Below are 16,679 nucleotides of genomic sequence, written 5' to 3'. Positions count from 1 at the left end.
GTGCTGGAAATGCCACGGGACACAACCAAATCTTGATCTGTAGCAGCTACGATCATTTGGTGTTAGTAAATCAGTGTTTTTCAGTGGACTTTTAATTAAGAGTCAGGGGTCTGAGAGGCCCAACCATGAACACAGGAGAAAGATGAAGCCTTCAGCCACCCTTCCAAGTGCTTTCAGACACCAGGGAGTGAAGTTCTGTGTAGATCAAACAGCTGGGAACATTGACTGAACTTTTTGTTTGCCATCCAGATGTTTCTATGGACAGGCCCAATTTCTGCAACGTTACTTTGTCTCCTTGGCAACAAAGCGGCTGATCCCTTTAGTAGCCACTCTTCCCTTCCTCTCATTACATTTTTCTTTTAGTTTTACTCTGTCCTTCCAGGGTCCTGCCGGTTCCTTTTAATTGTTAATTCCCTAAGCAGTTCAATACCGCAGTCCACACGGCCATGAGCACGAAAGCGTTAAATGAACATATCTCCGCATGGCAGTCAGTCAGCATTTTTAATTCCATTAGCGACAACTTTAGAGGCCTTTGATGGGGAGTCACAGATTCCATCAGGAAGAGCTTCTGAGCAACTTTCAAATATCTTTAATACCCAACAGAGAAGGTTTCTTTCTTTCTCCTATGTAAGGCCAGGCAAATCAATAAAACCCTCCTCAGTGACCCCAACTGAGTTAGACATATGTATATTCACCCATACATTTATCAAACATTTGTTCTGGCCTACTCTATCCCAGGCACCGTGCCACTTCTGTAAGCCAGGACGTACGTGATTAACAAATGCATTGCTATGGACTTGGAGGAAACATATCCACAGTTACCATATACTGTTGTTATGGACTGAATTGTGTCACTGAAAAACTCATATATTGAACCCCTAATGCCAGTACATCAGAATGGAACTGTATTTGGAGATAGGCCCTTTAGAGAAGTGATTAAGTTAAAAACAACGTCATTAGGGCAGTCTGATTGGTGTCCTTATGAGACGAAAGATTTTGGACACACACAGAGACACCAGGGAGATGTGTGCCACAGAAACCCTTTGCAAGCCAGAGAGAGAGAAGCCACAGGAGGAAGTAAACCTGCTTTGCTTAACGATCTTGGACTTGCAGCCTCCAGAACTGTGAGAAAGTCAATTTCCGTTGTTTAAGCCACTCAGTCTGCAGTCTTCTGTATGGCAGCCCTAGCAGAGTAATACAACTGTATGCAGTCCTAGGTGAGTACAAACAGGAGGAATGACATCTAATTGGGATTGGAGATGGGATAAGAGAGACAAGAAGAGGTAGTAGTATCTCAGCTAAATGTTCAAAGATAGATTTATAAGCAGCATGTACATTTTAAAGGCATCTTCTATCAAGCGTTTGGCATAGAAGAATATATTCACATTGAATAAGAATTCAACAGTACATACGTTTCCAGCATTTCTGTGGGCCTTTTCTATTAAAGTGTAAAAACAGGCCGGGCGCGGTGGCTCACGCCTATAATCCCAGCACTTTGGGAGGCTGAGGCGGGTGGATCACGAGGTCAAGAGATCGAGACCATCCTGGTCAACATGGTGAAACCCTGTCTCTACTAAAAATACAAAAAATTAGCTGGGCATGGTGGCGCGTGCCTGTAATCCCAGCTACTCGGGAGGCTGAGGCAGGAGAATTGCCTGAACCCAGGAGGCGGAGGTTGCGGTGAGCCGAGATCGCGCCATTGCACTCCAGCCTGGATAACAAGAGCTAAACTCCGCCTCAAAAAATAAATAAATAAATAAATAAATAAATAAATAAATAAATAAAGTGTAAAAACAAACATCTGATTGAAGAAAGTAGTTTCCAATGTTTTTAAAGGGATGTCCAACCTTGGTTTTAACTGACATTATACAATATCCTCAACAGAGAAAATAGGTTTAAAATTGTTCCCACTGAAGTGTGGGTAGTGGGGCCCAAGGCCCATCCACTTAGCCTCACTCCCTAAAATAATTCACGGGGCACATTTGGTTATCCCAAGGTTCTAAGGAGAGTTATTTATCTAGATAGCACAGGGCAGAACACTCTCCATGCCAAGGTCAGAGCTCAGCTCACTTGTAGACAGAGACTGCAAACACTTTCCAAAAAACAGATGAGCTTTCATGTCAGACGTGACCTTTCCATGGAGGCCTGGCACGTCGGAGGTCAGTGTGGAGCCACCCGGGCTGGGCTGTAGCGATGACTTAGAACAAAGAAACGAAAGAAAGACCACAGGGAGAAAAGCACCATTCACTGCCATTCTTGGGCCAGCGGCTTCACCAATACCCTTCTCATTGCCTGGTTTTGCGACAGTACACGTTTTTGAACTGGTACACATTCCTATAAGAGTGAGTTTTGAGTAAGCTTGAAAGGAGAAAGACGCTCCATTGTTAGAAGGAAGTAGAGTGGGAATTATAGTTGTGGGAGTTGACTAAGATCGCTAAGAATGGTTGAAGGGTGTTAAGAAACAACGGACTGGGATATAAATTAGCCTGAAGGTCATACAGATGTAGATCTTTAGGAGAGGTGGACTCCTAAGTAAATACAGAATCAGTTAGCAGAGACTCTCAAAGCCCATACTGAGGAGTTTTCATATCGGTCCTAGATATTAGCTATTTTTCTAGACTTTGGACCTTGCGCATGCTTCTGAGCTATGGAATGTGGTTTCTTCATCTTCTCCGGTTGCCTGGTTTTGCGCTTTTACACTTCGTGAATACACTGACTCCAGATGGTCTCTTTATTTCTGATGCTAAGTCTTTCTGTAAGCTATAAGCTTTGCTCATGTGTTCATGCGCCTATTCTAATTTGATTACCGATTGGTTTCCTTGACCATCAACTCTTCTGTAAATCTTATTTACCCCTCTACTTGGATCTCTCATATTTGTGAACTTCTAAGGGGCCTTACCTCTTCTGACCCACAGTTTACCCTTGAAGAAAGGGGATTGCTCATATGATGGGCAAGTGCAAGGATTTAATGGGTCTTGGTGCAAAGCGATGGCACATTTAATGGGATGAACAGAAAGGTTAACTGTCTGTGTTTCTATCTTGTGTGTTCTTTTTAAGTTTTCTCCCTTGAGATTCACAATTGCTCTTGAATCTGTAGTCCACCGTAACTGTGAGAGACACATTTCCATGAAAATGGCCAGGAAAAAGGACCCTAAAAATCCCTTAGTCTGATTTTGGTGAGGACCCTGGTTCTACCCACAGTATAAGCAGAAGGCACGCCAATTTGAGAAAATCTTGTATTATTGATTGGGGCAAAACACTGAGCTAGCAATAAAAAGCATTTATTTGTCTGAGCTTTGTATATTTCTCCATGTAAACCGATTGTGATTGGGTGGCAAACAGTTGGCTGAGGATCTGGGTCACTGGTTTAATATCTTCTGTACATCACTAGCAAGTACCATTAAAGGTCCCAAGATAGACAAATCCTAATAGAAGGTGATTCTGTTACTGAGTACAGGCTGGCATGAAAGGAGGGGAACTGATAAAGGCGGAAGCCAGCTGATGCGGCGAAGGTGTGAAGGCCGATGTGAGCGCTCGGATGGCAGATGTGTGGAGGGAGGAACTCATCCAGACAGCGCCGTAAAGAACTTCCAAATTCCCAGGCTGCTTCTCTGAGTAGAAAATCTGAAACAGAGTCTTGGCAGAGCCTGGTGATTGGGAAACGGCAATCACTTTGACCAGTTACATGTTGAACGGCTGCTCTGGCTTGGCAGTGAGCTTTCTGACTCGGGAGAGGCGATTACACACTGAAAATGTGGCCTCAGCGTGTCCCGTCCAAGGACCCCTGGAAGGCTGCAGTTAATCAGCAGGCTGGTCATCAAGCGTCACTTGACATTTTGCAAATGTGTCTTAGATACCTGGGAAGTCTGTTGATACGTTCCTTCAGTGTTCCTACAGAGCTGGAACCAGCGGTGGCCAAAGGGACATGTAAAGCACCGCCTCCGCACATGGAACCGTTTTGCTTGGGAGCCCAGGCCAGGGCGCGACGAGCTCGCCTACTTCCTGCTGTCTGGCTCAGAGGCGGAGGCAACTGGAAATAGCAGGACATGGTGGATTAGAAGCTTGAAAATCAGACATTCTGGGACTCTGCAAACCAACAGAACAAGAACAAAGGGACTCAGTACACAAGGACAGCCCCTGCCACCAGAAAGTCATGGGGAACTAAAGGCTTTCTGTGTGTCCCATTGTTCCCCGCAGAATGTCTGGAGAGAAAGAAAGCAGTCATTTCACTGGACCAAGGTGTATTATTACCATCAGGAACATTCTTAGGGTGGCTAAAACACAGGGCTTCTTGGAACATGAGTCAAATACCACCTTCCTCCCGTCTATCTATGGATGCTCTATTACTCTGTGAAATCAAGTAAAAATGAACGTAAGTTTTAAAGAGAAAAACCTCAACAAGAAAGGGAGATGAGAGATAAGCCACCCCTTGCATCTTTTACTGACAAATAGTAGGGAGTTGGTGTGTTGCTTGAATGAATAGAAAGCCATGTTTTGTTTGCTTTTTTTAAAGGTAGCTGGTAGAGTCAGTCCTTCCTCCCGTCCACGTGTCTTTCTCTTAGAATCGTCTTCCCTGTCCCCATCAACACCAAGGCCACTTTCTTATCTTCCACCAGCCCAGAACAGCAAAAACACGGGACCCAGGGCGATCTTACTGTTTCACAGGGAATTCTTTATCTCTAGAGCCTACATAGTTCCTGGCGTGGAATAAAAAAAAGACGATGTGATAGGAACTAAAAACAGCACTGTCCTAAGGACTGAGAAGAAAATATCTGTTTTGATTCTGAAGTAAAAGCTGGTATTATTGTATTAATATGCTCATTTCAAATAGAAGTAAACTGAGGTTTATACAGGTTTAAAGAGATTAATTTGCCTAAGATTATGTTGTTAGAAAGTGGAGCTACTTGTGAATTCAGATCACCTGACTTCAGAACCTATGCTTGCAACCATTTTTCTTTTTCTCCTCCTCCTCCTCCTCCTTCTCCTCCTCCTCCTCTTCTCCTCTTCTCTCTTCTTCTTCTTTCTCTTTTTTTTTTGGAATTGAGTCTCGCTCTGTTGCCCAGGCTAGAGTGGAATGGCGCCATCTTGGCTCACTGCAGCCTCCGCCTCCCTGCTTCAAGTAATTCTCCTGCCTCAGCCTCCTGAGTAGCTGGAATTACAGGTGCCTGCCACCAAACCCAGCTAATTTTTTTTTTGTGTGTGTATTTTTAGTAGAGACAGGGTTTCACCGTGTTGGCCAGGTTGGTCTTGAATGCCTGACCTCGTGATCCACCTGCCTCAGCCTTCCAAAGTGCTGGGATTACAGGCATGAGCCACTGACCCAGCCCTTTATTTTATTTTATTTCATTTTGTTTTAGAGAGGGTTTTGCTCCATTGCCCAGGGTGGAATGCAGTGGCATATCATAGCTCATGACAGCCTCAAACTCTTGGGCTCAAGTGACCCTCCCCACTCAGCCTACCAAGTAAGTAGGACCACAGGTGCATACCACCATGCTCAGCTAATTAAAAAACCATTTTTTATGTGTGTAAAGACAGGGTATCATTTCACTGTGTTGCCCAGGCTGGTCTTGAACTCCTGGGCTCACGAGATCCTCCCTCCTTAGTCTCCTACAGTGCTGGGACACCACGGCCAGTCCAACCATTTTCGTATGATTCCAGAATAGTATTTATTTTTCCCAAATTGATCTACAGATTGGATAAAATTTCTCTCAAATTCCCACAAGCCCTTTTCCAGAAATCGATACACTCTAAAATTTACATGGAGATGCAGGGGACTCAGTGTAGCCAAAATAGTTTTGAAAAACAAGAAATAAAGTTAGAGGACTTACCCTTTCTAATTATAAAATTTACTCCAAAGTTACAGTAATCAGTTTGTGGTCAATTGAGTTTTGACAAAAGTGCCAAGGCAATTCAATGGGAAAAAAATCACCTTTTCCAAAATAATGCTGGGACAATTGTCTATACATGGACAATGTGATGAATTTAGCCCCTTTTCCCATATCATACACAAAAGTTAAATAAAAATGTTTGATAAATATAGGAACTAAAATGCTATAACATATAAGAAAGCGTAGAAAATCTTTGTGACCTTGGGTTAAGACAAAGATTTCTTAGCTAGCACACCAAATGCACAATCCGTTGAAGAAAAAAATGGATGAAATTGACTTAATAATGAAAACCTCTGCACTTCAAAAGACACCATTAAGAAAATGAAAAGGCAAGCCGCAGCTGGAAAAGCATGTTGGCGAATCAGCATCTGATAGAGAACCTGGATCTAGAATATATAAAGAATTCTTACAGAACAACAAAAAAAAGAGAAGTGAAATGGGCAAATTATCTGAATAGACATCTCACCAGAGAAGATAGCCCAATGGCCAATAGCACATAGAAAGATACTCAACGTTATTAGTCATTAGAGGAATGTAAATTAAAATGAGCTACTAGTCTATACCTACTAGAATAGTTATAATAAAAAAGACAATAGGTATTGACGAGCACGTGGAGACACTGCAACCTTCATGTGTTACTGACGAGAATGTCAACAATGCAGCCACTTTGAAAAACGGTTTGGTAATTTCTTAAAAATTTAAACATCAGTGTACCGAGGGATCCAGCAATTTTACTGCCAAGTATCTGTGCAAGGGAGAAGAAAACACGTCCACACAAAAACTTACACATAAAGTTGTTTGGAGCGGGATTATCTATAATAGACCAAAATCAAAAAACCCCTCAAATCTGTTCATCAGCTGAGGATGTATAGGGTTCTGTGAGCCCCTCCCTGCTGGTGTGGAGACGAGAAACTGTAGAAATAAAAGACACAGACACAGAGATAGAGGAAAGAGGGTTTGTGCCCAGGGGTCCACTGCCAGCCAAAGCGCGGAGCCCTGCGGTGGCCCTTAGTGTCTGGACGCTCTGACTTTTATTGACTACAAAGCAGGGGGCGGGGAAGGTAGGGTGAGGTAATGGTGGCCGGTGACAGGGTCAGGTAAATCACGTGTCTCGGAGACAGGGGGCCCAAGACTTTGGAGTAGCCGAGGCAAGGAAAAAAGCTAATGTGTCAGCGCTCTTCGCATATTTGTCAGAAATAGCAAGGACACTAAGGTTATGTTACTATTTTAAATTCTTATCTTTTAAGAAAAAGAGAAACCAGGTGCAGAAGCAGAGTGTGAGAGTGGACATGGAACGTGACCACTGAAACACAGCATCACATAGAGACAGTTAAGCCCCCGGATGTCTGCGGGTCTCCCTGACAGCCGCCAGGCCTTGCCACAAGAGCTTGGAGAGCGGAGTTTTCTCCTAACTCCCCCAGGAAGGAGATGTCTCAGTCATTTTGGACGTCTCCTTCCCTAGCTGGCTAAACAGCGGGCACTCTCCCAGCGCTGGCGCTGCCGTGCAGCCAAGGCGCCCTCCAGCAGCCCTTATGCGGGCATGACAGAGGGCTTAGAGCATCTTGCCTTAGGGTCACTTTGTTCACAATGTCACCTCAGTTCATGCTTCATAACTCAATAGTCATTAGTAAAATTAAAGGTTATATTGAGTATATATCTTTGATTATAAGTGAGTAACGTAAGATTATATATGATTTCTAGATCCTTGAGAAATCGCTACACTGTCTTCCACAGTGGTTGAACTAATTTATACTCCCACCAACTGTGTAAGAGTGTTCCTAGGGATAACATGGGGAAAAATGGCCAGATATAGTATGCACCTAAAGTTAAATGAAAAAAAAAAGATTATATATGATTATATAAAGGAATAACTATGTGCCTACATTTCTAATTCTTTTCTAAATCAGTATTTATATGAGAACAGGCTGAGGCTTCAGACCCTTGCCATGGCACTTGTGGGGTTTCCCCTCTACGGGATGGATAAATAAAAGTGATATATGGCTGGGTGCAGTGGCTTATGTCTGTATTGCTAGCACTTGGGAAGCCAAGGCGGGAGGACCAGTTGAGGCCAGGAGTTCAAGACCAGCCTGGCAACACAGTGAGATCCTACTTCTACAAAACATTAAAATAAAAATTTTAAAAAATGATGTAGCCACACAATGGAACACAATTCAGCAATAAAGAATAAAATACTGATAGTATGGATAAACTTCAAGAATGTTCTGCTAAATGGAAATAGCCAGACACAAAAGGCCATGTGTTGTATGATTGCATTTATATAAAAAGTCCAGAAAATAGATTCCTGGTTGTCTAGGATTAGGGGTAAAATCAGGGAATGACTGCAAATGAACATGATGGATCTTTCTGGAGTCATGGAAACATTCTAAAATTAGATTGTGGTGATAGTTGTACAACTTTGTAAATTTACGAACATTGCATTTTATACTTAAGATGGAAAATACATGGTTTTAAAATTGTTTAACCAATTAAATCTCTTAAAAGAGTTTTCCAATGGGTAAATGAATAAGACTTCAGGCCCTTAATGTTTGCTTTTTTGGTCGGTTACTCATTTCTTGGTTTAGTTGTTGCTGACCTAGAATCCACCATTTATTTTTTCAGACATGACTCAGTAATATCAACTCCATTGTCCCAACTAATTTATCTACTCAGAAGTTTGGATTATGGACAAACTGAGCCACGTACATTCTCCACTCTAAATAGACTTATACATGCCATTGTCACTGAATATTCAAGTTATCTGATCTTTATTATTCCCTTAGCATTTATTATTCTCTTGGCCAATTTTAGTACAGATGCCTTGTGATGCCTTTTTCTGACTCTTACCTGTGATTTCACAACTTAATTCTTCTTCTCAAACCCCTAATTTCAAATTGCTACCTTTGTTTTGACCTCCATTTCACAGAAAAAGTAGAGACCCTCTAGTGTGAACTAATATGAACTCTCTTAACTTCTTGTCTTCATAGTGACAGATATATTTATCTGTAGCACAGTTGCCATTCCATACATCCTTCCTTGAGTTTGGCAGTGTCTCTCCTCTCTCTAATCCTCTAACTCTTTAGCTCTGCGTCAACTTATCTATGTTTTTATTTTCTTGTGTGTGTGTGTGTGTGTCTACACGCAGACCATTGGACACTGAATACTGAGAATCACATGAATGCACTGGAGCCAGAAAGGTTTATGATTTTTCAATGTCAGCTAGACCTCTGTCACTACTAAGTCATCCTTTAGATGTCTCCATTTTCCATAGGAACCATCACAAAAATGTACCCCCATCCTTCTCTCTCAAATCCTCAGCGTATGGCTGTATTTTACTCACACTCTGGCAACCTACCTCCCACTTCACCTATACTAAGGTTCTTTCTGCTATTTACTCCTGTGATGGACTGAATTGTGTCTTCCCAAAATTCATCTGTTGAAGCCCTACTTCCAAAGTGAGGTTATTTGGGAATAGGACCTTTAAGGAGGTAATAAAGGTTAAATGCTTTGCTTTGATAATTGTCTTAGTCCATTCCCACATTGCTTTGAAGACAGACACGAGACTGGGTAATTTATAAAGAAAAGAAGTTTAATTGACTCACAGTTTCACATTGTTGAGGAGGCCTCAAGAGACTGACAATCATGGTGGAAGGCACCTCTTCACAGGGCAGCAAGAGAGAGAATGGGAGCCGAGCAAAAGGGGAAGCCCCTTATAAAACCATGAGATCTTGTGAGAATAAATTCACTGTCATGAGAACAGTGTGGGGGAACCATACCCATGATTCCATTATTTCTACCTGGTCTTGCTCCTGACATGTGGGAATTGTTAAAATTCAAGGTGAGATTTGGGAGGGACGCAGAGGCAAACCGTATCCATCGTGATAAACTTTGGCTCCTTTTTATCTTAGTCCATTGATTAGCCAGTGATCCTTGCACTTAGCGTGTGGGGTAAATATTAGTTACAGTGCTCTGTGCTAAGAGAAGTGCAGATAAGGGAGGAACCAGATTCAAGGCTCTTGCTGTCTAGTAGACAAGAAAATGCACGTGCCAAGCAGTCGTAATACAAAGCAGAAGGTAAGAAGTGCCAAATGAGAGGTACAGAGAGAGACTGACTTAAGAGACGAAAGAGAGGTCTTTGTTTAAAAGATTAGGGAAGACTCTATGGAAGATCTGGCATTAAATAGGGCTGGTCTGCCAGTTGTGAAGACCGTGGGAAAAGCGCAGTATCTGAGCCAGAGTGTCAGAAAGCCGGGGAAAGTCCCTAATGGCTTCCCTTGGCTAGGAGAGGGAGTTCTCCAACCCCTTGCACTTCCCAGGTGAGGCGACGCCCAACCCTGCTTCAGCTTGCCCCCCTTGGGCTGCTCCCACTGTCTAACCAGTTCCAGTGAGATGAACCAGGTAGCTCAGTTGGAAATGAGGAGATCACTTGCCTTCTGTGTTGCTCTTGCTGGGAGCTGCGCACCGGAGCTGTTCCTATTCGGCCATCTTGCTGGAAATCCCAAATAATTGTTTAAATAAGGAGAGGAGTTTTTTATACTCAAACAATTAGAAGTCCTGGGGTAGTTATTCCAGTGCTGAAGAGTGGTTCAACAAAGTCATATAAAAGGTTTCAGTTCCTCCCTCCCTCCCTCCCTCCCTCCCTTCCTTCTTTCCTTCCTATAGGCCTATATCATCCTCAGAGCAGTTGCCTCATTCTTGCAAGATGCTTGGCAAATATCTGTCCGCATTCTGAACGTGGGAAGATTGAAAAAGGCAGAAGGCCAAACTGGCATGCCACAAAGACTGTCCCTAAAGCGATTTCCCAGAAGCTACACCAAGTGATTTCTGCTTACATCTTGTTGGATAGAATGGAGTCACATGATCACTGTAACTGGAAGGTTGCTAGAGAGTAGGAGGCATGTGGTTGGGGTGTGGATCAGCCACATGCTGGATGTGTAAGTCTGAGTTAGTTGTGAGGGAGCCAAGTGAAAATGTCAGGTAGCCAGCTGAACAAATGGGTCTGTCTCTTGGGAGTATCAACGTTTGGCCTACCTGGCTCACCCAGATGAACTGAAGTGTGAAATGATAAGTTCTGATAAGTGTGTTGTTATCCTACCCTGCAAAGCATGCTCCCATGTGCATGTGTGTGTTTCTGAAGGGAGAGTGGGGCTTGAATATGACTGCCAGCCTAACAGCTAAGTCTGCAGGCTGGGTTAATATAAAGGATGAGAACAGGTTTTAGAGATGTGGAAGGCTTGCACACGCTGAGGTCAGCAGCCTGCTACAAAACAGGTCAGAGCCATAGACTACCATGTACACTTTGAGCTCAGATCGGGCTGTAGTGAATGATAAAAAGATTTAACCCAGTTTGTAGATCAGAGGTAAACTATGACCTGCAGGCTTAATCCAGTCAGATTTTGTAAGTCAAGTGTTACTGGCGCACCTATTTATGTGCTGTCCATGGCTGCTCTCATCCTAAACAGCAGACTTGAGTAGTGGCAACAGAGACCACATGACCTGAAGGGCCTAAATTATTTACTGTCTGTATCTTTATAGAAAGTCTGTTGACTCTTGATGTAGATCATACTTCTGTTTAGGTTAATATCAGATTAACTAATTATACTGTCGGTAGACTTCATCTGGTGTATGAGGGATTGAATATGAGTTGAAGATTACCTATTAGATCTCTCATTTGCTCTCTTAATCTCCTTCCTTTGGAGACCTTCCCCTTTCTGCTAGTCATCCTATCTGGGGTGTCTGTGGAATTTATGGGCTCAGAGGACTGTTACAGCAATATACAAGATGGAGGCTTGCTCCTCGCAGCTCTGCTAGATGTCATGAAAGGAGGTTTCACCACCCTGCCCTGTATCCTAAGGAAACTTACAGGTTTGGCGATTGATCTCATTGTTGCCTCCGCTCAACCACTGGCGTGCTTAGGACAAGTTTCAAGGAAAGGTTGTAAAAAGTACTTGGTTAAAGTCGAGATTCTGGCTGGATCTTCTGGCTCCCCAAATAGGAATTTCCAAATCAAATACTATAGTCACCAGGAGTCTGTTCCTACTAATGACTATGCAGTAGCTCATGTCTGGTCACTGCCCTGTCAGTTTCTAAGCTTGTAGACTATTGGACAGAGGAAATGAGCAAAACTAATGTGGTTTGACTTTAGAAAGAAGCTCAATGGCCAGCGTCGGGTGTTGAGTTGTTTACGAAAGTAGTTAGTTATAAAGTGTCCTTTCTAAGGATTTAGGCGTGAAGCAACGTCTTGACTGTATTACATCAGCATTTCCCCAAGTGTTCAGTGAGATAATGTATTAGGAAAAAAAGGTTTGGGATTAAATCCTGTAGAAAATGTTGGCTTGAACAAATCCAACCTGTTCACTGCTGAACTTCTAATATTCTTTAATTGTTAGTGCTGATGGAAAATCTTTAATAGGAGGACATGTTATGCTGTATTTTTCACACTTGTTTGATCATGGAATGCTTGTGACTAAAAACATGTTTACTAGACTAGCATTCAGTAGAACATTCTTCGGTAAACACTGATTTAGTCAGTCACCTGCCTGACAGTTGGATTGTGGGGTGGATATTTTTTTCTAGGTTTCTTTGAATAATGTGATTCTAGGTTAAAAGTCCTTCAACCATAGGTCATGATTAGGCCTTCACTAGTTTAATCTCACAGGTAGAAGATGAAATCACTTGAGATGAGATAAAAAACACTGTTTAGGTAGATGAAAAAGCTCACGGAGTGGGAGTCACGACAGGTAAAGTAGCGCATTCCTGCCACCAACTAGCTGCCTTGTCCAAGTCACATAAGACGAGTTACGTAAGTTATCTCTGTCATAGGATCCTGACCTATAAAATGTGAGTAATAATACCACCTCTATCTCAAGGGCTCTCATGATGTGTATGTGTTTTTGTGTATGACTTTAAATTTAATCCCTGTTTTACCTGTGAGGAAACAAATTTTAGGTTCTTCAAAAGGTTATGAAAAAAATGTGAAAATTTATTTAGGCTGATTTTAGCGTAACATTGTTTTTTTATAAAATAACTTTATAAAAGAGTCCATCAAGATATTATATAGAAAATGCACACTAAGGTAATATATATACACTTCATAAAAATAGAATACATCTTGGCAATTGCTTAGAGTCTATTACCACCATGTACAGTGTATTGACGTTTAACATTTGTGTTAATTTGAACATAGGAGATTTTTAAAAAACCAAACCTGTCCCACTCGTATTTTTAAATATTGTTTTCATTGACAGGAAAAAAAAAAAATCTGGAATGTAAAAGTATGAAGCTAACTGGATGGAAGTTTGTATTAAATTGTTAAAGAAGTTCTATGCCAGGAACAACTGTCATGAGGGCAAAGTGGTATTTTTTTCTATTATCGTAAATGGTTCAGCCGATTTCACAAAATCACTGAAAATAATATCCTCGTTCTGAATGTTCAATTAAGATAAGCACTTTATGCGATCACACAAGCCTTCTGGTAGCTGTACTATGTCTTAAAAAACAAGTAGTGTTTCTTTTTCTCCTTAAAATGAAAATAGGTAAGTCCTGTTATAAAGTATCAAGACTTACAAAAATCTCCATGAGTTATAAGCTTTGATCAAAACACACAGTAATCAATTTTATGATTCTAAAAACAGTCAAATACTCAAAAACTCGATTTGACTTAGAATCAGTTGTTTTCGTTTTATGTTGTTTCGTTTGGCTTTAAGGAAAACGATCTTAGGTACTTCGCTATATAAACCGTCACTGATATGTCCTGTTAGATGTTCAGAATAATCTTTGGGAAGTAACTGCTCCAGTGTAATAAATAAAGAAAATAACAAGGGACTTTTCTAGACCTTACTACAAGATATGACCATGGTGGGATCATGAAAATACCTCAGAAGTACTAAGGAAGGCACACAAAACAAGAGCGTAGCACCCTTTTCAAGTTGCTAAGATTGCAACTGCTCAGGAGAGAGTAATCTGAAGGGGGCTTGATTGCCATGATTAATGCAGCTTAAATATGTGGAATAGGCTTTGGAGAGTTCCTTAGTACGGATAGGCAGACACAGCTATATAAACTATGAACGTGGTCTGATATTCAATGGTCCCATTGGCACTGTAGGATGAGGCTCGGACCCTCATGCGGTAGGTCTCTGCTTCTCGTAGTGGTCGTGTTGTATACACCACTCCTTTCAGGTTTTCGTCCCTCAAGGCAAAAGGAACAGTCTGTTCCTCATCTACCATGAGGAAAGTTGTCCTGGGATGCATCACTCCATCCTGCGTGTATGCAACCAGCCGGATTAAATCTTGATTGGTGGCTATTCCAAATGGGAGGGAGACGAGTTTGTATTCCAACGCATATGGGCTCAAGGCACATTCCAAATCATTGGGTGGACAGTTCTTGAGGCAGAACCTAAGGACGACAAACATATGAAGTACACGCAGTTATCTGGGAGCAGGAGGAGGCATGATGCAGGTGATCATGAGCCATGAAACGTTTAGGCACTGCATGCAGGAGGCAGCCTGACTGTAAAAGCAGGAAGACAGTCGTGCTCCGTGTCACTAACTCAAACCAGACACCAGATGACTATGCGGAGATGCTGGTGTGAAACCAAATATCTGTCTTGCAGCTCCATTAAAATCAGAAGTGTCTGAGCCATTGAAGTAAGTAGGAAAAAGCCACAAGGAGTATTTAAAATGAAAAGTCAGTTTTGGAAATTAAAGCATCTACATACATATTGGAAACACGTACTTCTTAGAGGAATATAAGCTACATTTAAATTATGTAGTATCTATCCTAACACTGTTTGAAAGGTAAAAATAGAATATATTTTGTTTATTTTTCTAAAAATAATAAAAGGTCAATTAGGATTCCTGGTGGGGGAGGGGCACTTTCTTTTGTAACTGTCTTTCACATTATTTTAGATTAAAAAACTTTATTATTATTATTTTTTTACCAGAGCGTACAATGACTGCTTTTTGAGTCATCATGACTTTTAAATTGTTTGCCAGAAATAGATGGTAATAAAGAGGGGAAAAAATGCACAGAGGACCATTTTATGAAGATAGGATTCTTCAGTCATAGCATTTTTAGAGGTTTCGTTAAGTCTTTATTTTCAATTTTCTCCTTCCGATTCCAAGTCCCATCAGACCAATTGCAAACAGGTTTTTGGTGGATTCTGGGCAGCCCACACTTGACTGTGCTGCAGTAACCTGGCAGGCATTACCAAGAAGAAAACAAACGTGAGCTCCAGTCAGTATTTGGTTTCAGAAACACCTTCCTATTAGCAGGGTCTATCCAAGAGGAACATTATCACTTGTTTTCAATCACCCTGTTAACTTGGTACCTGGACACAGTACAACATTTCTGGAAGGGGAGAGAGAAAATAGAAGAGTAGTTTATTCAGAATGCAGAAAAGGCTGTTTCAGACAGAAGGAAATATAAGTGAGATGACGTATGAACGGGCAGACAACTGACTCATCCTCACTCATCTCCGTTCTCATGGAGTGGTGAGTCAGGGCAACAACAGAAAAGGTGCTTCATGGCGGGCTCTCGGTGCTCAGAGCCCTTACCACCCTGAGGCAACACAACAGAAATGGAAAACCTCAAAGAAAGGCAGGCTCTATCACTTCGTAAAACAGTGCTGTGGCCGCAGAATGAATTCTACATGTTACATGGCGGGTTATATGCTGGGAAGACTGCGCCAGGCAACACTGGCAGCCAGGAGTGAGCTTGGGTGGCAGTGGCTGCTGCACGAGGAGCTCATTTCTTGCCCATTCATTGAAGAGAATACTCACTGTAACCCCACATCCTCCTGGAGTTATTGACTTCCTGTGAGTTACACATGACAACAGACAAGGTTTATGTTGGTCAAGGAGAGGGAGGAAGGATTTTCAAAAGCATGTCTGGGATGAGAAGGCAAGACATACCCTGAAACAGGATCCCGTTGGTAGTTGGGTGGACAGGGTGTATCAATGCACTGGTAGCTTCCTCTCATGTTGAAGCACATGCGGTTGGGCCCACAGCGCACATTCTGCTCCAGACACTCATCGATATCTAGGGATAGCACAGGGAACGTGCAGCATCAGCAATGGGGGTGAGAGGCGGCCATCTCTGCAGGCACTGGGATGTGTGAGTGGAATGTGGAGGGCTAGCATTCCCCTCCCATGAATGAACTTAGTCACACCTAAGCTCCTTCAACCACAACTTGGGGATCAGGACACCTCACGGGCTTGTTTCCCAGACTGCCGTAAGCACACATTTCTTTATGTGAAAGGGCACCAAAAAATGAGAGCCATTAAAGCAGATGGGAGCTATTAAGAGCTCTCTGGTGTTTTTTATATTTGGAAAATACAGTGCATTTGAGTTTTATAAAGCAAGTAATATTTTAAATATACTATGAACAAGACAAAAATTTAAAGGATAGTTGTAAATATTTTTTGCAAAGTGAAGAATATCCTTAAAATGTGAGTGATCCATGCCTAGTATTTTGTTTTATAATGTCAAATTGTTGAGTGGAAAATAGGGTCTTAGATATGAAAGGAGTCAAGTTATAAATTCAGGAGAGAGGGTACAGGCTAGTCAGATCTTGAGGAGAGAGACAAAATAGACAGGCTCAAATGAGTGGCCAAGGCACTGCAACGTAAGCTGATCAAATGGAGCAGTTCGCCTGGACCTGGACTGTGCTGAGTCCATCTTCCGTTGCTACGGTAGTGGGATGGTCTCCTCGGGGTAATGGTATGGGGAAAACGTGGAAATGAAATACTCTTTGTTGTTTTTTACACTAAGTTGTTAGGTAGACACACACTTCA

The 16,679-nt window shown here is 42.1% G+C and overlaps 1 protein-coding gene across 3 annotated transcripts in view; it reads right to left on the bottom strand.

The window, feature by feature from the left end:
* Window positions 1–12,846: 12,846 nt before the first annotated feature.
* Window positions 12,847–16,679, bottom strand: part of HMCN1 (hemicentin 1) — a 443,485-nt gene continuing 439,652 nt past the window's right edge. For 2 of the 3 annotated variants that reach the window (XM_064370607.1, XM_064370606.1), the window contains exons 105-106: window positions 15,798–15,924; window positions 13,211–14,280 (exon numbers count right to left, since the gene is read on the bottom strand). In XM_064370607.1, coding sequence (XP_064226677.1) covers window positions 13,914–14,280; window positions 15,798–15,924 — 494 coding nt within the window. In that variant the 3' untranslated portion in view covers window positions 13,211–13,913. Of the gene's footprint in view, window positions 14,281–15,797; window positions 15,925–16,679 lie in introns of all 3 variants that reach the window. The other variant, XM_012444401.2, reaches the window with a different exon arrangement.

The sequence above is a fragment of the Aotus nancymaae genome, unplaced genomic scaffold (assembly GCF_030222135.1).
Source record: "Aotus nancymaae isolate 86718 unplaced genomic scaffold, 86718_ANA_hifiasm-v0.15.2.pri h1tg000108l, whole genome shotgun sequence".
NCBI lineage: Eukaryota > Metazoa > Chordata > Mammalia > Primates > Aotidae > Aotus > Aotus nancymaae.
This window is presented reverse-complemented; position numbering and strand designations above follow the sequence as displayed.